Source organism: Triturus cristatus, chromosome 10, assembly GCF_964204655.1.
Source record: "Triturus cristatus chromosome 10, aTriCri1.1, whole genome shotgun sequence".
Taxonomy (NCBI): domain Eukaryota; kingdom Metazoa; phylum Chordata; class Amphibia; order Caudata; family Salamandridae; genus Triturus; species Triturus cristatus.
In genome coordinates this window covers 1,190,781,817-1,190,804,386 of record NC_140593.1, presented here as the reverse complement: position 1 = coordinate 1,190,804,386, position 22,570 = coordinate 1,190,781,817, and the positions used below count along the sequence as shown (strand labels likewise).

Genomic DNA, 22,570 nt, shown 5'->3' with positions numbered 1-22,570 from the left:
ATGACCCATGCATACTCAACAGGAGCCAATGTATGCCAGCCATTCCAGTACCCACAATGTAAGCATGACCCATGCATACTCAACAGGAGCCAATGTATGCCAGCCATTCCAGTGCCCACAATGTAAGCATGACCCATGCATACTCAACAGGAGCCAATGTATGCCAGCCATTCCAGTGCCCACAATGTAAGCATGACCCATGCACACTCAACAGGAGCCAATGTATGCCAGCCATTCCAGTGCCCACAATGTAAGCATGACCCATGCACACTCAACAGGAGCCAATGTATGCCAGCCCTTCCAGTACCCACAATGTAAGCATGACCCATGCATACTTAACAGGAGCCAATGTATGCCAGCCATTCCAGTACCCACAATGTAAGCATGACCCATGCACACTCAACAGGAGCCAATGTATGCCAGCCATTCCAGTACCCACAATGTAAGCATGACGCATGCATACTCAACAGGAGCCAATGTATGCCAGCCATTCCAGTACCCACAATGTAAGCATGACCCATGCATACTCAACAGGAGCCAATGTATGCCAGCCATTCCAGTACCCACAATGTAAGCATGACCCATGCATACTCAACAGGAGCCAATGTATGCCAGCCATTCCAGTACCCACAATGTAAGCATGACCCATGCATACTCTACAGGAACCCATGTATGCCAGCCATTCCAGTACCCACAATGTAAGCATGACCCATGCATACTCAACAGGAGCCAATGTATGCCAGCCATTCCAGTACCCACAATGTAAGCATGACGCATGCATACTCAACAGGAGCCAATGTATGCCAGCCATTCCAGTACCCACAATGTAAGCCCAGCGCATGACTATAACACATGAGCTCGACAGTCACCTGAGTACCCCAAATGTAAGCACGAATCATGAGAACTCTACAGTAACCCATATATGGCAGTGATCCATGCCCCCAATGTAAGCCTCATGTATGTCTACACCAGAGAAGCCCCGTGTTGGGACAGGAATGTCTCCTGCGTGATGTACATACGTGTTCCTCTGCCCTGAATGCCCGACTGTGGCATCCTGACGTTTGGTTTGTGGCCCTGGTGTCGCGCTATTCTCGCTTGGGCGCTAAGGCCAGGGTTTGCCCCTGACACCAGGACATCCTGGGCTTGTGCTGTGACCGGGAGCGCACCCTTATTTACCTACGGTGGACAGCTCTGGCTGTCACAGGTTTATCATGTAGAGCCGTGGAGGCAGCATACTGTGTTTTGAAAACCCTTAGTTACACCAGATCCTTTAATCCGGGTCACTGGAGTGGAGGCCTGCTGGCCCACTATTGTAAAGTTCTGCATGTCTGCGCTCACCCAGCGCTAAAATCCTGAGGGTATGTTATGTGCTTTTATGTATGTAGCCTGCGTTGTACATTCATGGTGGGCATAAGCCAGAGCAGTGGAGGCCAGTGGGATCCATTATGGAGGTTTTGGATGCCCCAGGCCTGGCTTTGCACAAGATGGAGGGTAGCATGGGAGTCCCAGACACCGGAAGTGTAGAGCTCACACTCCTGAAGCTGCAGGGAGGAGACCTGGACAAGTGATGGAGGTGAGCATGGGTCTCCCAGACACCGGAAGTGTAGAGCTCACACTCCTGAAGCTGCAGGGAGGAGACCTGGACAAGTGATGGAGGTGAGCATGGGTCTCCCAGACACCGGAAGTGTAGAGCTCACACTCCTGAAGCTGCAGGGAGGAGACCTGGACACGTGATGGAGGTGAGCATGGGCTCCCAGACACCGGAAGTGTAGAGCTCACACTTCTGAAGCTGCAGGGAGACCTGGACACGTGATGGAGGGAGAGATGGATATGAGAAGAGGCCTTTAGGTTAAGAATGAGCCGTCAATGAATCATGCTGAATGCCGCCATGTGGTGAATGGTGGGTGTGAGGGGTGGGCCTGCAGACTGCTGTGTAAGGTGAGGAAACCTTTAGGTGATTCCATCACTTTTGTCTTTTTCTCAATTATTCCTTCTGTTGGGCTGATGACAGGCAGGTGCAGAAACCTCAACCCTTCTTTCTACATCTACATAGAGGTTGTGTCTATAGAATATCCTGGAACGGTCACTTGGAAGGAGAACGACCCTAAACCGGTTTACCAGTTTGAGACAGTGGATATAAGTTCATACGTGTATCCCCGCTGCCCGCGTGCTGGTGAAGTTCTCAATCCTCTGTGGAGAAGGAAGGGAGTGTTCCAAAGTTTGCAAAGAGGATTGCTGTGAAACCAGGGGTCTGCCTCACAGCGAGTCTCCCAGAGGTGAGGGGACATCCCTCGGGGTGCGGATCTCTTGCTGGAGGAGCTGTGCACATTTCCTGAAGTGCCTAGAAGCCTGCCTGCCGGAGTGGAAGGGGCCGTTTACCTTGCTGGAGAAGAGACTGCCCAGGAAGGAGCGAGGTGCAGCAGGTTCCAGTGTCTGTGTGATGTCTGCTGGGAGCGATCTGTTGTACCCAAGTGTGAGAGGGCTCTTAGACTCTCCTTAATGGGTCCTGATGGGACCCGTGACTCCACGGCAGCAATTGGCAAGGCCCAACTAGGGCTGCGATTGCCACTGGGATCAGCGTTTGCATGACGGCAACTGTGCAAGCGGAGACTGGTCTGAGTTTGAGCACGTCTGCCCCAGTTGTGACCAGCCTGTGTGAACTCAGCTACCCAAGCTATGGGCAGCAAGTGTGGGTCTGCAGCTCCCTAAGTTCTGCATTGCCCATAAGGGCTGCAGCAACCGTACTCATGATCGTTCAGTCGGAACTTCGAGGTCCTGCTGGCCTTTGTGGGCAAAACCCTAAGGTCCAGAACAGGCACCGTCAGTCACAGTCAGGACGGCGCCGCATCAGGACCAGCGCCTTCTGCTCCTGTCCACCAAAGGACCTGTAGCAGGAGCATCGCCCTGCATGGCCCTGTGCTCGAGACGGAAGACCCGGGAACCCGGCAGGTGGGCCGCCGCTCTGTGGGAGTGTGTGGGCTCCACCAAGGGCTGTGGCAGGAGTGGCCAACCCGTGAGGATTGATTCCACCGCAGAGTACCAGATACTGAGCACAGATACCATTAGGGGGATCCACTCTGCACCTACTGTTATCCCTCTGGAGAATGGGGTGACACCCGGAACCAGGGAGAGAGTCTGTGGACAGAGGGCATTGATGGAGTGGGGATCATGCAGCCACATAGCACGCAGAGACACTAAATGTAACATTGCTTACTGTTGTATGGTAAAGCACTTCCTTTCTTGAAAAGATAAGCGCTGGGCTGGATCATCACTTATGGAATTGACTGTTGAGCTCTGAGCTTGGGTACCCCACACTACCTCCCCGAGAAGCCTGTGACTGCTCACCATGACTTGGTCCGATTAGCAGAGCCTTGGTAGGAAAGACCTCAGGGCATCAGAAGCAAGCAACCTCAACCCCAGACGTTTGAGACCGGGGAAGCCCTGCAGAGATGGGTGTCAGACCCCGTGCCCCCTGAACAGTGTCTGACACCCATGTATGCCAGTCACTAGAGTACCCCGATTTAAGCACTGTACCTGAGTACACCGTTGGAGTCCTTGTGTGCCAGTCGCTCAAGTAATCTTGAGTCAATCAACCATGGACTGCACCTAATAGAACTCAAGAGACTACGGCGGTGCCAAAGCATTTCAATGATGGCGCTCCTATCTCTGGCGCCCTCCGCAGTCTGGCATTTAGGTTTTGAGTCGTGGCCATAAAACCCTACAAGGAAAGTTTTTTTTCAGGGATTTCTGAGCTGTTGTGTTCTTACTACTGACCCCTAGGAGGCCAGTACCCATGCCCACAGTCCCTGCTGGGCCTGGCCTGCAGCAGTCCTTGGTCCCAGTGTACAGCCCTTGTAGTCATGCCCTGTGGGTACAGAGGAAAGCATCAGGCCATGGCATGCCCCCAGTACCCGACACCATTATATTTTTTATAATTTGCTTTCGTTTCGAGTACTGCAAACCGAAACCTCACCCTGAAATTTACTTAAAACTCCTTTCCTGGTGTTGGGCTTATTAGGTTTTTTAAGGACCATTGGTTGCCAATGTACAGATTCTGTGCGCCAACCACAAGCAAGTTTTGAGAATTTGGCGGCCAAATTTCTTCTTTTTCATTTTATGGTTATTGTCCCCCATTTCAGGCCCTGTTCTGGTCCTTTATGGAAGGAGGTGTGCTCACATTACCTCCTGAGTACCCACAAATATGCTTTTTGATCAGCAAGGTCTGGGGCTGTCATAATGGCTGCTGTAGTAAAAATGTTCAGCTCTGGGCAGATAGTCAGACCGCCAGCTCAAATTCATATTTTGCTTCGCAAACCAGTTTGCGCACTTTCCTGCAAGACAGTTACACACCTGTGTGTTTTTTTTTAAATACTGACTAAAAAATAGAAAAACTGGCAATTATCTGTGGATTCGGGTTTCCAACCAAGCTCTGGGGAATATTATCAAGCACGGCGTTAAAATTATCACCGCTTTAGCGGCAGAAAACTGCCGCTAAAGCGGCGATAATGGGCTTGATAATATGCCCTAGAGAATTCCAATAGGAGCCCATGTTGACACCAGAACATGAGCTTCTATGGGAATTCTCAAGGGCATATTATCAAGCCCATTATCGCCGCTTTAGCGGCGATAATTTTAACGCAGTTTCTTGATAATATGCCCCTTAGTGTGTTGATTCGTTCAGTGTTTCATCTGGTGTCTTGACTACCTGTTGCCATGGAAACTGGCACGTGAAAGAAACCTTTGGGATCCAGTGCTTATACCTCCTCTCTCCCCACCCAATGAACACCCACCACAAAATGTTGGCAAAACAAGCTTGGTGCACATATTTGTTTGGAAAAGTTTAGCGTAGATTCCTCAATTAGGGTCAAAATAATGAGAAATTCGAAAATATCTTTTACCATCGATTTATCAACTATGTCGTATCTTCCCATCGTGGCCGACACTCGTACGCACGCACGATTAATAATATTTGTATCAAATCCAAAATACTTTCTCCCCTCATTGTTTCCTGTGAATAATAGACTTCAAACAATAGCGAGCCCAAAACATTGTTTGCATTTGATATAAAAACACATAACACGAGGACTTGTATTGTCCGCAGTGTCTTGTACTGGCATTTTGGGGTTCTGGTACGCTTGACAAACAAGGCGGCTTTCGTCCTCACGGCTTATCATATAGTCATCAGGACAACAAGCTTGCGTTGGGGGACCATTATAAGATGGTTACCATTACAAACTGATTTATAGATAGCCACAGCGCTCAATCGGCGAACAGCCCCTTTCACAAATATTAATAACAAGCATTGGCAGTGCCAAAAAGTCTGGCTCTAAAAGAATGTTGTTTTTTAACATGAAGCATTACCAGTAGATAGAATGGGAATGGCTATGTATCTGTGCAGAAACAAAGAACTCTAAAATAATATTGGTGTAGATTAAAAGGTTAGGTGGCCATTGCACTGTTAGCACAGACCTAAAACTCCATTTAGGTTCATATCTGCCTACCTCTCATCTGGTTTGCTGCCAGAGAAAAACACCATCAATGATCTAGTTATCTAAGACACTTTAGGAGAATTACCATGTCATGTGAGTGACCCTGAAAGTTCAGCCTTAAGCTTCTGGATAAATATTCAAAACAAGCACAGCTGTGTGGAGGGCAAGCACATTTTTGTGCAAGCACACAACTTCTGTCCAATCAAAACATGTACCCCTGGCTCCCAACATGTTGGCGGGGCTAAAGCCCCTCTTTGGGTGGTTCGGACATCATTGTCTGGTGACAGTTAGGCTGTCGAGCCAGACCATAAAAAGGGATGAAGTTGCTGCTCTGACCGGGTACCTCATGCCACAGTGAAGCGATTGTTGGGCAAGGGTAAAACATAATAAAGTTCTGTAAGAAGCCTGGACAAGAGAAGGAGGGGCGGTAGCTATTATTTAGTAAGATGGATGAGATGAAGGATGCTGTTTGCAATCAAACCGTTTTCAACACCTGATATTTTCTGTTGCATTTTCCAGACTGATTCCATTCTAGACGAACAACAGCACGCTGTATCAAGCCATCAGGATGTTGATGCCATTTAATCTCCATACCTGAAACAAAGGTCTTTCGATTCAACTAATGTTGGCCCAAGACAAGATGGACACCTTGATTACTATTCCACAAACCTGGGAAATGTTGGCATAAAAGGAATGGCCTCCTAACATGACTTGACTGTCTCATATTTAGACAGTCCTTTTGCTGCTCCCTACTGTTCTTCTGTTTGTGTTTCATACACAACTAGACTGATTTGTTTGGTGTGTGATAGCAAAGACCCACCAATCTTGAAAGGTGACAGAGGTTGACAGCTCTCTGGAGATCATATTTGTTTAATTGCTTAGAGAGTGTGGTGGTGGTCAGGGAAGAGAGCTATCTAGATTGGTACCCGGAGGACTGGATCTTGGGCACATTTCTCAACATCCACGTAGGTTAAATTTGCACCCAACAATTAATCTTAAAGGAACTCATTTTCATAGAGTTGATCTTAAAAATATGGCATGGGTTTGTCCCTGCTGGACCTGTGGTGGACAACCCTGGTGTTCACGGTGTAAGGTATCCCGAAGTAATGCATTTCACCAGGAATCCCATCCTAATCTCACTGATCAGCCTCTATAGCTCTGTAGCTTAAAACTTTGAGACTTCAATTTAACTTAAATTCTCTTATCACAATGATCTTGAAAGGAATAGATGTAAAACTGTTGGGACCAGTCCAGGCAATGCTTGATGGCCCAGATGTTATACAATGAGATGTAATTAGGAAGGGGCCTGAGTAGCTATCCACACTGTAGAGATCAGTGTGGCCTTAAGTCCTTACGCAAGACATTATTCGTCTTAGTTACTATGGAGGTGCAATTTTTAGCTCAATGCCAGGGTTCATTATCGACTCTCCATGATAGAGTCTTGGCTGGCATAGGTTTCAGCATGTCACCTCATCAGCATCTTTCACCCCTTCCCCCTCTTCATGGGCTAGAGCGATGTGCCCTTGTTGTAACCCAAGCCCACCGTCCATCGCAGCACCACCCTACCTTCAACGACCTCGGATGAGGCAATGGGTCTGAAGGGTATAAGAGCCCAACCCGCCATGGCTGAGAGCTTCATTAACTACAGTCACCAAGGATAGGAGGTGTGCTTGGGCTGTGAGGTATGCAGGTGCGAGGTAGTTGCTGTGTGAGAGGAGGAAGTCTGAGTGGTCGGACTGTGGTGGAATGTGTGCTGCTGAGCGTGTACATATCCCCCCCAGGGGGTGGTGTGGATGTGTGCATATGTTTGTACCTGATTGTGTAAATAGTTAATAAACATATTGGATTGAGCTTTCTGCTTGCAGCCAGGGGGCACTACAGGCTGCCTTGTGAGCCGTGCTGCTCTCTCCGCAGAATTCCACATCCCACTGGCACCTAATGTCAGGGGCACCACCCATGTAAAAACTCCAGCTACATTAGAGTCTTTGCGGTGGGAGGCGGGGCTCTTCAACCCAATGTGGTCTGCATTGGGTTCTCTTGCGTCTCCTCTATCTTGACTGAATATTGGGCTTCGACAACTTCTCTGTTAAGCACCAACACCCAGGGAAAAAAACCTACCACCCACCAAAGTGTCGGGCGGTGTACATGGCAGGCAGCGGTGGTGCCCCACTGTCCCCCATTGCTTCGCTATTCTGCTGCAGCAACCTGATTGGATGAACATGTTTTTTAGAGAAGCTGATGATAGGTGAATGCTGAGGTTGGCCTTCGTAGAGAGGAGGGTATGTTTGGGAACATGAGGGCTCGCTTGTGATATAAGTTCATTGGCAGGGATATAATTCCATGCCTAGAATACTTTGGGTGCACATCAACCCATACTTGTGATAGTACTCTTTGGTGGCATGCATAGCTCAGAGGTAGTTCTGCTGTCTATAGCCTCATCCTGTCCTATCTGTGCCAGGTAGGATTGCTGTTTTCTCCACCGTTCGATTATTCCTATGTCATTTACTTGAGGGGTAGCTGTGCTGTCTTGAAATATGGGTTTGTGTCATGCAGATCCCGGTAAACACTTCGATGCGATCAATGTTTCCCGGTTGGGAGTTTTATTGCCATCTTCTCTGTGCACCAACCATGCAGCTACACTGCACCGATGTCTGATAGGGCTGCTGTTATTATTATTAGCACATTTATAAAGCGCCTGGTTACACTCAGCCAATGTGTCCCCGCGCTGCGGTGCAAGCTACTTTGGTAAGCTACCGTCCCATTATCCTGAAGGGAATAGGAGAGTCTTCAAGTTTTTCCTAAAAACACCCTCCTAGGGCTCCGGGCGCAGGCTCGGAGGAAGTTTGTTCCAGAGCTGTGCAGCCAGAAGACGAAGGACCGACCCCCCATCCTGGCTCTCTTAACAACCGAAACGTATACCAAACCTCTCCCCTCAGATCTGAGGCGGCGAGTTGGAACATAAGGAGTGAGAAAATCAAGCAGGTAGGACGGCGCAGTCCCATGAATAATGCGGTGGCAGACACACAGCGCCTGGAACCAAACTCGTTCTCGTATCGGTAACCAGTGGAGGGAAGCAAGTGCCATCTTTGATGGAGCTCTCCTTGAACGCATTAGAACTGCACACCCTGGAGTCTCCGCATGCATCTCCCCGTTACACCCAGATACAAGATGTTACCATAATGGAGGCGGGATGTCACCAGGGCGTGGACTGTGGCCGTAGAAGGACCTGCCGACATACGTGCCAGGTAATACAGAACCATTGACCCAGCCATGAGAGAAGGGGCTTCGCTCGGACTCGTGAAGGTCAAATATAGTTGGTATCTTAACTCTGAAGAACTGGAACAGAAAAAAGGAGGCAAACACCGGGGTCTGTGGTTAAGATGGACATGGTCCATACCTCTTAGATAAAACAAAGTCAGAGGCTGGGACCTCCCACGGGTCAATGCCAAGTACGGAGCATGGTCTATATACCCTGACAGCACGCTTACTTCCCCCTCCGGCAGCTCTTGGCGAGGTCCATCAGATGGTCTTGTATGAAGAGGGCAAGAACGGTTCTGTCCCAGAAAGGTCTGAAGGGCTTTGATGGTGAAGGGGGGTCCTTGGAAGACCAGTAAACCCTCACTCAGTACCTTGTAGAGGGCATAGAGCGGGTGAAAAAAGCCTCAGTGGCGGAAGAGCGGTTTGTGACATACTGGAGGTTGTCACTGCATGGAGATAACAGACAAAAGTCTTCAAAAGCAGCGACTGGCTCCTGCACGAACACGGATTGTCCTAGGTATATCTCCGAACCGCGACTCGAAATATACCTCCTTGGAATTGGATGCATTTTCATGAGAGGAGTTTTATCTTCAAAGCTGCTTATGCTCAGAGCAGCCTTCTGCGTGGAAAGCTGTCAGGAGGGATATTCGTACATTGATGTCAAAGACCTTTGGAGGTTTCTAAGCGCATTAAATTAACATGGCCCTTCTACTGTCGCGCTTGCTCCAGCATACGTCTTCCAGTCGTGAAGCCCATGTAGACACATTGCATTCTGGGTGACTGCATCTGTCAAGGTGACACGTCCTTCTCATTCCAGACGCATCACTATGAACCGTACATTGATTTACGTCATCAGTTTTAGGCGCATTCGAAAAGTAAAAAGTTACCCTGTTTTGTTGTTATAATAATAATATAATAATCCACATTTGTAAAGCGCGTACAAACACCCGTAAGGGTCTCTAGGCGCTGGGGGCCGTCGGGAAGATTAAGCAAGCTATTGCCCAGAGTCACATGGTGCTGGGCTAATCTGCCGCTGGCGCCGGGGATCGAACCGTGATCCCCAGATTCCGGAGTCAGTCGCCCTGGCCGCAGCGTCACACCTCTTCCCTAATGTGAGATCTTCCTGACCAATGGGTGAACTGCTTCCTTCAAGGCATGGCTGTGCTTTGAGGTTGCATCCCCAGAAACAATGGATACTTATCTGTGAGAGCATGAATCGGACACTGCGCATGTGCACGTTTGTGGGTGGATGCAAAGTAGGCTGGGAATGCAGGCTTGACACTTCCTTTCCAAACAATGGTGGGTAGATGTGTATTGTGCACTGCAAAAGTTACTGAAGCAATGAATTCGTTGAGAATTTGTTTATTAACTTTATTTATGGTTACTTGTTGAGGGACTCCAAATAGGTCAACTGGAAATGTGCAGTAGTGGGGGTGCGGGGGAGATATTGTGCTGCAGGGTTGATAAATTATCGAACAAGGAAACCCAAACTATGCAGCAATCATGTGGCACCTCTTTCTTTTAAAAGCAACTCTACAGGACAATATAGTGCATTTTATTTTTATTATGCACATGACGCACTAGGAGGTGCTTCAGTATTGCCAAGGGATGCAGTTTGCGATCCCTTTGACATCTGAGTGCCCTATTGAAAAACTACAGCTATGAGAACTTTGTCTGTGGTGCAATTTATACCGCAGGTAGCAAATTATGTGGCAGCTGCGGTACATTCTTATTTATGTGGAACACACCACAGCTACATAATTGCATTTTTTCCAATGGTCCAGGATCTAACATTGGAAATAACACATGCCGTTTTTTAAAATAATATTAGAATCTGTATTTCTGTAACCTAAAGTATAGCTTTGCTATATGCAACCCTGGCCAGTAAGAACTGTGTGAAGTGAGGGATAGCTGTGCTGTCTAAGGCATGAGCCTGTCAGATTTCCCCACTATGAGTTTGGTGATTATAGGAACATTCTTGGTTTCCACACACATTGCTGCATGTGTGCTGGAGGGCATAGCTACACGTCCAGTTAGAATTATTTGATCTACTGCAGGATTTTGTATAATATGCTCTGAAATTTGCCCTGGCAGCTTCGATTTAACACAAATCAGTATTCTCATGGCACGATACTACTGTTTAAAACGTATTCTACATTTTTATTTAACATTATATTAATTGCATTTATTTTTAAATAATAAACTTTGTTAAATTTCCCTATAGCTTCCTAAATGGAGACCTCTGTCCCAGTGGCAGAGATCTTCACGCACAGGTGTAAAGTTACCTATAGTAAGTAAATTCAGTGTTAGGAACCTCCAGTGAGGGGGTAGAGACCCTTAAATCTACAATGAGATGTAAATCCCCATTTGGAAATGGTGAATAGCAGAAAAGTGGAGAGATACACTTAGGTGTAGGAGTAGAATGCTCTTGTAAACCCTGTTTTAGATATGTTCAATGAAAACATCGACCTATACTGAATTTCAAGATTATAAATTGAGATCGATATTTATACCTGGATCCCGGAGAGAGGAGGGGGGGTGGAATCTCCGATTCTAGTCTGTATCCCCCGCCACATTGGGGAATAACTGTATAGACCTGGAAACAGCTGGTCCTTTTCAGTGCATTTCCCCCATTCCTGGGAGAAACCTCTGGCATTGTCTAGCTACTAAGAGTAGGTGGAAGTATTAACAGGGTGAATGGATGGGGGTGAAGTGGGGGCTGGTGGGTTAGGGCAAGCTGCTTGGGGGGAGTATTGTCTACAGACTCTGAGTGCTGCTGCAGGAGTCAGCTGATGGCCTGGTTGTGCTGCTGTAGGAGTCGGCTGACGGCCGGGTTGTGCTGCTGCAGGAGTCGGCTGACGGCCGGGTTGTGCTGCTGTAGGAGTCGGCTGACAGCCGGGTTGTGCTGCTGCAGGAGTCAGCTGACTGCCGGGTTGTGCTGCTGCAGGAGACGGCTGACGAGCGGGTTGTGCTGCTGCAGGATTCGGCTGACGGCCGGGCTGTGCTGCTGTAGAAGTCGGCTGATGGCCGGGTTGTGCTGCTGCAGGAGTCGGCTGACGGCCGGGTTGTGCTGCTGCAGGTGTCTGCCGACGGCCAGGTTGTGCTGCTGCAGGAGTCGGCTGACTGCTGGGTTGTGCTGCTGCAGGTGTCGGCCGACGGCCGGGTTGTGCTGCTGCAGGAGTTGGCTGACTGCTGGGTTGTGCTGCTGCAGGTGTCGGCCGATGGCCGAGTTGTGCTGCTGCAGGTGTCGGCTGACGGCTGGGTTGTGCTGCTGCAGGAGCCGGCTGACTGCTGGGTTGTGCTGCTGCAGGTGTCGGCTGACGGCTGGGTTGTGCTGCTGCAGGTGTCGGCTGATGGCCGGGTTGTGCTGCTGCAGGAGTCGGCTAACTGCTGGGTTGTGCTGCTGCAGGAGTCGGCTGACGGGCGGGTTGTGCTGCTGCAGGAGTCAGCTGACCCCCGGGTTGTGCTGCTTCAGGAGCCGGCTGACGGTCGGGTTATGCTGCTGCAAGCAGTACCTGCAGCAGGGTAAACAGGTCCAGTTTCTACAGGCCTGGTATGATCAGGTCTGGACTTTGTGGACGAATAATTCTGGACCAAGGACACTTGTAACTGCGAGAGGTAGAATTCCACCCAGAGTTATTTCTGTAGTTGGAATTCCTCCACTCGTAATGAGGCTGTAACTTTAACCTCTACCTAAGAAATGGAAAATTAGATATCAGTTTGTGGTGCTGTGCATGATATTGGCTAAGAAATGTAAGATTGAAGTATCGCTGTGAAGACTCCTTAAATTCCATACAAGCCTCTTTTCCTAGACAGCTTTACCCGAAGTTCCGTTATGGAACTCTCCCGTTGGCTAACTTTGTAGGGAGTTGGGGGAATTCAACCAACCTCAGCCACCTTTGCCCAAAGTGTAATATTGGCTGTGATTCTATTGACCACCTTGTTTTCGTGTGCCCTGCCTTTAGACTGCCCCGGAAGAAATGGATTCTTTCTGTACGCCAACTGTTGGCCTAAGATCTTCCCAGCTAGCCTTGAGGACATTAAAAACGGACACAAGAGAGGCGATAATGATCAGCGTAGCCAAGTACCTGCCCGCTGCTTGGATGATACGTGTCTATCTTGGTTTAGCGGACACAGATGTTTTTGTGTCGGTATAGCGGTCGAACTAGCATTTTTGTATAAGTAAAGCCTTGAGAATATTTTTGGTTTACTTTAACTGAGCTCCTGCTGGGCATTGGGTAGGAACCGTGGCTGTAATTGATGATGCAGTTTTATCTTATTTTTAGTCAATTTTAACCACTCTTTTTTTAATATATTTATCTTATTATGGGATTATTGTATTTATGAATTGTTGATCTGATGTATGTGTTTTATGGATTTGTAATCTGAAATAAACACATTTTGACGATGACTTCAGCAGTGGTCCTCAGGTTGATGGATGGGAAGGGATCTGTGTCAACTGGCGATGACAGAGGAGAAGAGATCATTACTGGTTCACGTAGCCCAAAGGAAGAGGAGACGTTGCTTTCTCCATTGGTGACGAAGGATATTCTAGCATTTTCACTGGCTCAGGTTTTAGTCATTCGTGCTGCTTGTTCAAGCCTTAGAATTCAGCTGCCAGCTGTCAGGAGGCAGCACTGTAAAAAGAGGAAGGGAAAGTTTCACTGGGCTCAGTGGGACACTACTCCTATAGTGGGCAGAATAAGGATCCCCTCTGACCAAGAATTGTACAGCAACAGCAAGTGAACGCAAAGCTAAGAGCACAGAAAATTCACCCCACACATCCACTTGCTCACTCCCCTAAGTCCCCCTACAAGGAGCCTCCCTACTAGAGATTCAGGTAAAAACACCTGTTCCCAGAATTAGAATCCATTGTCATCATCACCGCCAATCGCATCGCATCACAGCTGGGCAAGAAAGGGCATGAGCCATCCTCTCTATGGGCCCGATTCACAGAACTAACTTAAGACAAAATCCTAAACTTACTACCATTTTCGTATTCACAGAAGGCACTTACTCATTTTGGTATTCACAGAAGACACTTACTCACTTCGGTATTCACAGAAGTTAGGAGTCCTAACTTTAGGACTCCTAAATGCCTTCTGTGAATACCGAAAGTCTTAAAATTAGGATTTTTCTCAGTTTAGGCGTCCTAAAGTTAGGACTCCTAACTTTACTACTACTAAACTGAGAAAAATCCTAATTTTAAGGCTTTCGGTATTCACAGAAGGCATTTAGGAGTCCTAAAGTTAGGACTCCTAAATTTACTACTACTAAATTGAGAAAAATCCTAATTTTAAGACTTTCGGTATTCACAGAAGGCATTTAGGAGTCCTAAAGTTAGGAGTCCTAACTATACGACTACTAAACTGAGAAACATCCTAATTTTAAGGCTTTCGGTATTCACAGAAGGCATTTAGGAGTCCTAAAGTTAGGAGTCCTAACTTTACTACTACTACTAAATTGAGAAAAATCCTAATTTTAAGACTGTCGGTATTCACAGAAGGCCTTTAGGAGTCCTAAAGTTAGGAGTCCTAACTATACTACTACTAAATTGAGAAAACTCCTAATTTTAAGACTTTCGGTATTCACAGAAGGCATTTAGGAGTCCTAAAGTTAGGACTCCTAACTTCTGTGAATACCGAAATGAGTAAGTGCCTTCTGTGAATACCAAAATGAGTGTCTTCTGTGAATACCAAAATGGTAGTAAGTTTAGGATTTTGTCTTAAGTTAGTTCTGTGAATCGGGCCCTATGATTAGGGGAGGGGGGGTATTCTTTTGCTGTTCCTCTTTTCATCAAAGTTCTTGTCTGCTGCCATGCATCGCTTATCAAAACACGAAGCACTTCAAGGGGTAGAACAACCTGAATATTGTCTACTCGATGGGAGGAAAAAGATAGGGCAGACCAGAAGAAAATGTGCAGAGGAGGGAGCACAACTTTACAAAGTCATGTAGAATCCAGTTGTTTTTAAGTGATGCCCCCGTAATACCAGGGAGTTTATACTTTCATGTTGGATTGTCATCTCTGACCCCCTTGCTGGGTTTTGCTCTAATCTTTGTGCATTTAATATGTATTGTTCATGAGCCAGACTCATTTCTCTTCTCTCGTTATCTGCAGGTCTCACCAACACGATTGCTCCTCCTCTCTGACCTGATGTGGTCACCTAGCTCCCAGAAGCACCACCTCTACCCAACCTACGAAAAGATGTAACCGCCTGACAGAACTGGGACCTTGGCGTATTACCTTCTGCACACAGCTGCAACCTCTGCAATTTGCTCTTGGGCCTCAACGTCTTTCAGCATCTTGCATCCTTCTCTCAACAGCCAATCCCAGTGGCGACGAGGCAACCTTTCAGCTTCCTTTGATGGATGCCAAAGAGGGAGACACAGGAACATAACACAACATTGTGTCGAATCCTCGCGTCGTTGTAACGAGTCATCTTACTCAAAAGCATATAACCATATTGGGATTATATGTAACAAACACATAAAGTCAGGTGCAGCATCTGTAGGTTAGACGTAGAAGACATTGTGGTGGGAGGGCAGTTAGGTGGCCAATTTTGTTTGGATCTGCTCCAGAGCGAGCCGCACATATCTGGTATTTTATGTAAAGAGGCGTTCAAACCCTCCGCCTCCATGTGAAGATGTTGTGACCTATCTCACAGACTGGCTGCTGAGTCCGAAGGGAGTCACGCTTTCCATTACATTGGCGCCTTCAACCTGAAGCACAGCAGGGTTCTATCGCGGAGGCAAATTAATGGAATGAAGTCAAGAACAGAGAAGAATCGAACTTTTGGGAAGGAAAAGAAGCACATCCTGAAGCCACTTCCTTCATCACCACACCCAGAAGTTTGTGGTTGTGGGCAACAAGTGTTAGTTGTCTTGGGAAAACCTTAAAGTGGTCACTAAATGACTGATTCCATAATAGGTTTCGCATCCCAATTAGACATCAAACAATGGGAGATTTTGTTTTTATCCAGAACAAAACCAGATGTGACATACTGGAGTGTAAAATCCAAATCATTGGAGATACAGCAAGCCAAAATCAACATAATCGAACAAGAGGACATTTTAGTGTCCACAACCCAACCAGATGTCATGAAAGAGACAATCCACAACACAAAATGCAACAAAACGTCTGTCAAAAGGATATCATGGAACTCAAACATCACTGACAAAATGTGCATTGTGGAATCCAAAACCCAACCAGAAGTCTTCAAATAAATTAACATTCTGGAATCCAAAAAGCAACCAGTTTCCTATCATCAAATGAAAAGAGATTCACTTATTGAAAACCCAACCAAACACAATCAAATGAAGGGACATTCCATAAAACCAGACAATACCACAAACATTCTAGAAGCCAAAACCCTTCTGGACGTTATCTTGGTTGGTGTTTGATGGTGATGGTGAATTGGATAAACAAAATCACCCCTTTAAAGTCTTTTGCTTATACTAGAGGCCCCTTTGATCACATTTCAGACAGACTGGGTGGTTTGTAGTGACTTCTCACAGAGCCATAATTGTACATGTGAGCTTGTGTTGATCCTGGTAAATGGTGTTGTCTTGGAATCCATCATTCTTTTGCAATCAATAAACTCTTCTGGCGCTAATATCAGTTGCTTTTTATTGGAATGGGATATTTATAAGGCACATCACGTGAGCGGAACGCCAGCCTTGGTACACCTTGCAGCAAAGACGGTGATAGAAGCAGAAGGGGTTGTTACCTTTGCGCTCTTGCCTCTATCCTGAATTGATGGAAATAGTCAATCACTAGAAGTGTGGCCCATTGAGCGGTATAGCTTGCCCTCGATACCGTAAATATGTTACGATTGTCTTTAGCCTTTTCCTGAACGGCTGTACGGACCATGTTGTTGTGATGGATGTCAGAAGCACCTTCCAGTGTTTGAATCCATGTAATATCTAGGTTGCCAGCAGTTTTGATACTTTTTTTTAATCTCTAGTTCCATTCATGTTTTAATGTCACATATTGTCTTTGAGTGCACCTTCCCACTCCTGTCTGTGGTTTAAACCCTTTGGGTGAGGATTGCCTACAGGATTCTGGGTCTGAGTTGGAAACCAGTGAAAAGGTTTGCAATCCTTTTTCCATCTGATATTCCTTGCACAAGTTACAGAATTCTGGACCAGTTGAGGGGTATCCTCAAAATCCTCATAATGCAGTTCGCACTGTAAGCTTATACAGCAACCAAGTTGAAAGATTGAGCCAGCTGGTATAAATATTCTTAATTTAGCCCACTCAAGTAATATATCTGTTTAGTTTAATCTGCAGGTTACTTAGTAGGTATTACAGCCTTTGTGTGATTTGTAGCAGGGACGGGGTGCGACGTCGGCCTCTCCTACCCATTGACATGCGTTAGATTTAGATTCTGTACAATCCTGATTCTTTTTAAGAGCGATGAAGTGTGAGGTTTTTTGCTGATCTAACAGGGCCTATTCATGAACTGCATTTTGTGGTGCTTTAGTAGTAGTACTAAAATTGTACTACTAAAGATTACTACAAAATGCTATTCACAAACCGCCGAGTGTAAATATCCACCACTTTGTGTGAGGGACAAGGGAAAGTGCCTGGAAAAAGTGCCATGTTGACTACTAAATGGGAGGCGTAAGGAGGGGTTTAGGAAGGGGTTTATGGAAGGACATGCACCCACCCACAAACGAGTAAGCCTAATTGCTATTTACAAGGTGCATTTCCAAAGGTACTACATCCAAAAAGAGACCAAAAACAGTAGTAAATTACTCCAACTGGAGTAAATCCAGCAACACACATGGCCAACCATTGGTAAAGCAAAGCCCTCCAATAGAAAAGAATGGAGGCTGGGACTTAAAATAAAATCCCGTTGTAATTAATGGTAAAATTAATTAAAATAGTTAACAATATAAATATTATGTAAAAAATAATCTGAAAATAAAACATGTATTATTTAATTATACTTTTTGTAACAACCTTGTTTGATTTTATAAAATTGATGTACCATTGATTTGTATTAAAGTAGAAACAAATTACTTTTAATTAGTTCTATAAATTATTTTTTAAGCTATTATTAATGGATAGTAAAACAATTATTTGTTTTTACATTCGGTTGGAATTAAAGTTAAACTTCAGAATTCTTTTTTTTCTAATATACTTGATTCAAAGTTAAGTCAACGGTGCTGTAGCATTTTTTTAAATTCTGTTCTATTTCTAAAATAAATAAATAACATTATTTTACAGTAGTATGTAAAATAATCATATTTTTACTGATTTTTTAAAAAATTTAATATACTTTAGGTGAAGATATCCGTTTGATAATGTATAGGTAAATGATATATGTTTATTAAATTTGATGATAACTTAGGGGGTCATTACGATGGTGGACAGACTTCAGTCCGTCCGCCATCGTAATGTATTTGGGACCGCCCACCTACAAGGCGGCGGACCCACAGGCTAAATTATCCATCCCCGCCAGCCTTTTCATGGTGGGTGAACCGCCATTAAAAGGCTGGCGGGGAGGGACATCTTAATCCTTACAGCAGTGCCTGGTAGGCACCGCCACCAATGCAGGGATTGGGAGGCCCTCCGTCGCACTGGCAAGCTCAAGGAGCCCGTCGGATGAGTGGCGGTCAGAGTTTCCGACCACCATGGAACCGCCAGCCATCGTAAAGTGGCGGGTGGGGAATGGTCTTCCGATGGCGGTGAGACCATCGCCAACAGCCTGTCGGTGGCAGTTTCGCTGTCATCGTAATGACCCCCTTAGTAAAACTATTTTTATAATTATATTTTATACTATTAACTTAATTTCAATTAACCTAAATCAAAAATATTTTTCTGAAGTTTAAATAAAAATATTAATTCCTAACTAAAGTAAATAAGATTTTTTTATTATGAGTTAATCATTTATAAAAATAAAATGCAAGGTATAGAATTAATTAAAATTCTGCAATTTTGTTAATAAAAAATAATTATACATTCATTTATAAAAGTCATAAAGGTTGTTTATATATTTTAGTAATAAAATATAAATATATTTTTAGATATTGTATTTAATAATAAATTGTGTTTATTTATATTTGTAACTATTTTAGGTAATTTAATTTAAACATTATTTCTATTGGGATTTTATTTCAAGTCCCCACTTCATTTTCTGTGGTTGAATGTTGCAGTACAGTGGTTGGCCATGTGTTGTGCTGGACTTACTACTGTTTCTTTTTTTTTGTTGCCACTAGCAGCTTGCACTCATACGTTTGTCTCCATTCCCTTTTTCAGGGGGTAGAGACATGTAACTAAAATTTTGAATAACTTTAGACTTGGAATTTGTTATCAGGCAAAAGTAGTAAGCTGTTCAAAAGTGTAAGAGTTTAAGAGTAAATTACATGTGTAAATTACTCACAAGTGTAAGTTTCTTTTGTAACTAGCCATGTTAGTGTTGAAGCCTCCAGCGCAACATCTGTCTGTGGTAAATTAATCTGAAGGTAATTGGTGTCAAACCCAAAGGGAGTTGCTACAAGCCATTTATTACCCACTTAGTTTATTCTCTTTTTGTCCGCCCTTACTTTCAGCTGTGGGTCACCCACACAACAACGATAATTAGTTTGCTGGGTGTTAATCCCGTATGAAAAACGCTTCATGTAAACTGGTGACTGAGATGATCCCTGTGGGAATCCCTAGTTGGCCGTCTGTGGTGATGAGAACACGTTGGGCATTTAAACCCTGAGGGCCCGATTCACAGAACTAACTTAAGACAAAATCCTAAACTTACTACCATTTTCGTATTCACAGAAGGCACTTACTCATTTTGGTATTCACAGAAGACACTTACTCACTTCGGTATTCACAGAAGTTAGGAGTCCTAACTTTAGGACTCCTAAATGCCTTCTGTGAATACCGAAAGTCTTAAAATTAGGATTTTTCTCAGTTTAGGAGTCCTAAAGTTAGGACTCCTAACTTTACTACTACTAAACTGAGAAAATCCTAATTTTAAGGCTTTCGGTATTCACAGAAGGCATTTAGGAGTCCTAAAGTTAGGAGTCCTAAGTTTACTACTACTAAATTGAGAAAATCCTAATTTTAAGACTTTCGGTATTCAGAGAAGGCATTTAGGAGTCCTAAAGTTAGGAGTCCTAACTATACTACTACTAAACTGCAAAAAATCCTAATTTTTAGACTTTCGGTATTCACAGAAGGCATTTAGGAGTCCTAAAGTTAGGAGTCCTAACTATACTACTACTAAACTGCAAAAAATCCTAATTTTTAGACTTTCGGTATTCACAGAAGGTATTTAGGAGTCCTAAAGTTAGGACTCCTAACTTCTGTGAATACCGAAATGAGTAAGTGCCTTCTGTGAATACCAAAATGAGTAAGTTCCTTCTGTGAATACCAAAATGGTAGTAAGTTTAGGATTTTGTCTTAAGTTAGTTCTGTGAATCGGGCTCTGTCTGCGATTTAGGGACAACTGACATGTCCACTATTTATTTATTTATTTATTCATTTATTTAATGTATTTATTTAAACATTTCTAAAGCACAAACTGATACCTAAAAAGGTGTCCTGGCTCTGCAACTGACCTATTCTAGTATTGAGCCGCGTGTGGCGGAGCACTGAGTAAACAGTCAGGTCTTTAAGGCTTTTCCAAAAGGTCAGAGGCCCTCCAGAGATCTTAGATTGCCAGGCAGATTGTTCCAAAGATGGCTGACCTGAACTGAGAAGGATCTGCCTCCATACAAACCCCCTTGAAGTTGGGAAGAACCAACACGTTGGATCGGGTGGATTGCAGGGAGCACAGCCGTTGAAAATGCTGAAATGTATTTTGTAGAAACACTCACCTTTTCTGCCGTACATAGAAACCTTTAAAAAATAGGAGCCAATGTAATTTATTTAACGCTGCAGAGGCTGAGCAGAGTCAATGCAGGCCTATTGCGGTGTTATAGAGTCGAGATAATTGCTCAAGCAGGTAGTCGGGCGAACCCAGAAACAGAAAATTGCCGTAATATATCCTACTCAAGATGGATGTCTGTGAAAACAGGGTCCACAAATGTCTAGGCAAAAGCAGAAGAATTTCCTCAAAAGTTTATAATAGAGTAAAATGTGGAACAGAATAAATTGTTGACTTGATTGATTAAAGAAAAATTGAAATCAAAATGCCACCCCAGGTTTCTTACTGCCAACACCAAGGGAAAAGGCAACTCCCCTGACCACGGCCAAACATTAGAAGGGCGCGGTCATGGTATTCGTCCTGTAGAGCAGCATAGAATCTCAGTTTGTTTCCATTAAACTCGTGCGTGTTCCTTGTCTGCCATGTAGAGATTCCATCCATGCACAGGTGAAAGTTTTCAGAAGGTGCTGGAACTGCAAGGTCCACATGAATTATTAGCTGAGTGTCGTCTTTCAAAGTTCATGAACATGAGTCCATGACTGAGGGTCATCTGAGTGAGTGGTCTAAGGTATGTACTAAAGAAAGTTGAACTCAGTGAAGATCCTTGCAAACACCTTGCCCAGTCTTTCTAAAATCAGACTGATATTGAGAGAGAAGAACTGCTGGCTGCCCGTCGGCAAGATAGGACATGCACCAGCTCAGAGCCGACCCCTCACTCCAATGTCAGTCAAACTGGAGATCAAAGTAGTGCTGCATGTCGGGCAGCTCATATGTTAAAATCATATGGTCATATACCCTCTTATGCGAGAAGTGAGATGTATTTCAAATTTAGTAGTTCAAATTTTGCAACAGGCAGCTGAAACAAGAGATGTTACTCTTTTTTTGGAAAACAATCAATCAGACCTTCTTAAAAGATTCATCAGCCCCTAGGGTAGAGGCGCTAGTCCAACAAGTTGATTGGTTGAGCCACTATAGAGGAATTTTCAATATGCTACGTAGGACCATCATATCTAAAGGCACCAGGCCCGGATAAGGTTCCAATTGACACATTTAAATCATGCATTAACCTATGGGCCCCCATTCTGACACAGGTGTGCAACGCGACAGCTTGAGGATATCTGCTTCTATCTTGGACAGAAAGCATCATAGCCCCGATATTTAAAAAGGGGATCGGGGGATCCAAGGTGTTATCGGACAATATCAGTCCTGTACTCCTTAGCTAAATGAATGGGTGGAGTGCTACTAGAGAGGTTGGAATCCTGGGTGTGAGACAATCAGATTCTATCAGACACCCACTGTGGTTTTAGAAGGGATGTGGGCTCTATGGAACAATATGGCAATCTCCATCTGCTCATCAGCAAATATACCCTGGCGAAAGAGGGTCATGCCACCTATGTTTTGCTCATTTGAGCAGTGCGTTTGATCTGGTTAGGCATGCCAAGTTGCGGCAATATTTGGCTATGATGGGAGCCCCCACTGAGCTTGTGACATTTTTGTCACAGTTATATGCGCAGCTAACAGCAAGGGCACGCTACGGGTCAAGGGGAGAAGACCACCAAGTTTTAAAATCGCTCAAGGAGTTTGTCAGGGCTGCGTCCTTGCTCCTCTTTTATTTTTGTTATTTATCAACAAGGTAGATGAGTTCTTGCAGAAGATCTATGAATGCACCCCAAAAGTCAATGAACATCCAACCCCAGTCCTCCTATACGCAGATGATGCCATCTTGATCTCTAGAACTGATAATGGCTTTCAGCTTTTGATTGACAGTTTCACTACGCATATGGAAGATAAGGACATGGAAATCAATTTAAAGAAAACTTTCACCATGATGTGCGGGAAAGGGAGACCTAAAAAGAAAACCCATTATATTAAGGGAGAAGCACTTGGTGCAACAGATAGTTTTACATACCTAGGTGTGAATTTCTCGAGCAATGGTCAATGGGGGACAGAAGT

The 22,570-nt window shown here is 45.0% G+C and overlaps 1 protein-coding gene across 1 annotated transcript in view; it reads left to right on the top strand.

Moving 5' to 3' along the window:
• Positions 1 to 17,706, top strand: part of LOC146797005 (LHFPL tetraspan subfamily member 3 protein-like) — a 100,180-nt gene extending 82,474 nt beyond the window's left edge. The window contains exon 3 of the mRNA XM_085630290.1: positions 14,866 to 17,706. Coding sequence (XP_085486416.1) covers positions 14,866 to 14,897 — 32 coding nt within the window. The 3' untranslated portion in view covers positions 14,898 to 17,706. The remainder of the gene's footprint in view (positions 1 to 14,865) is intronic.
• The last annotated feature ends 4,864 nt before the right edge of the window (positions 17,707 to 22,570 follow it).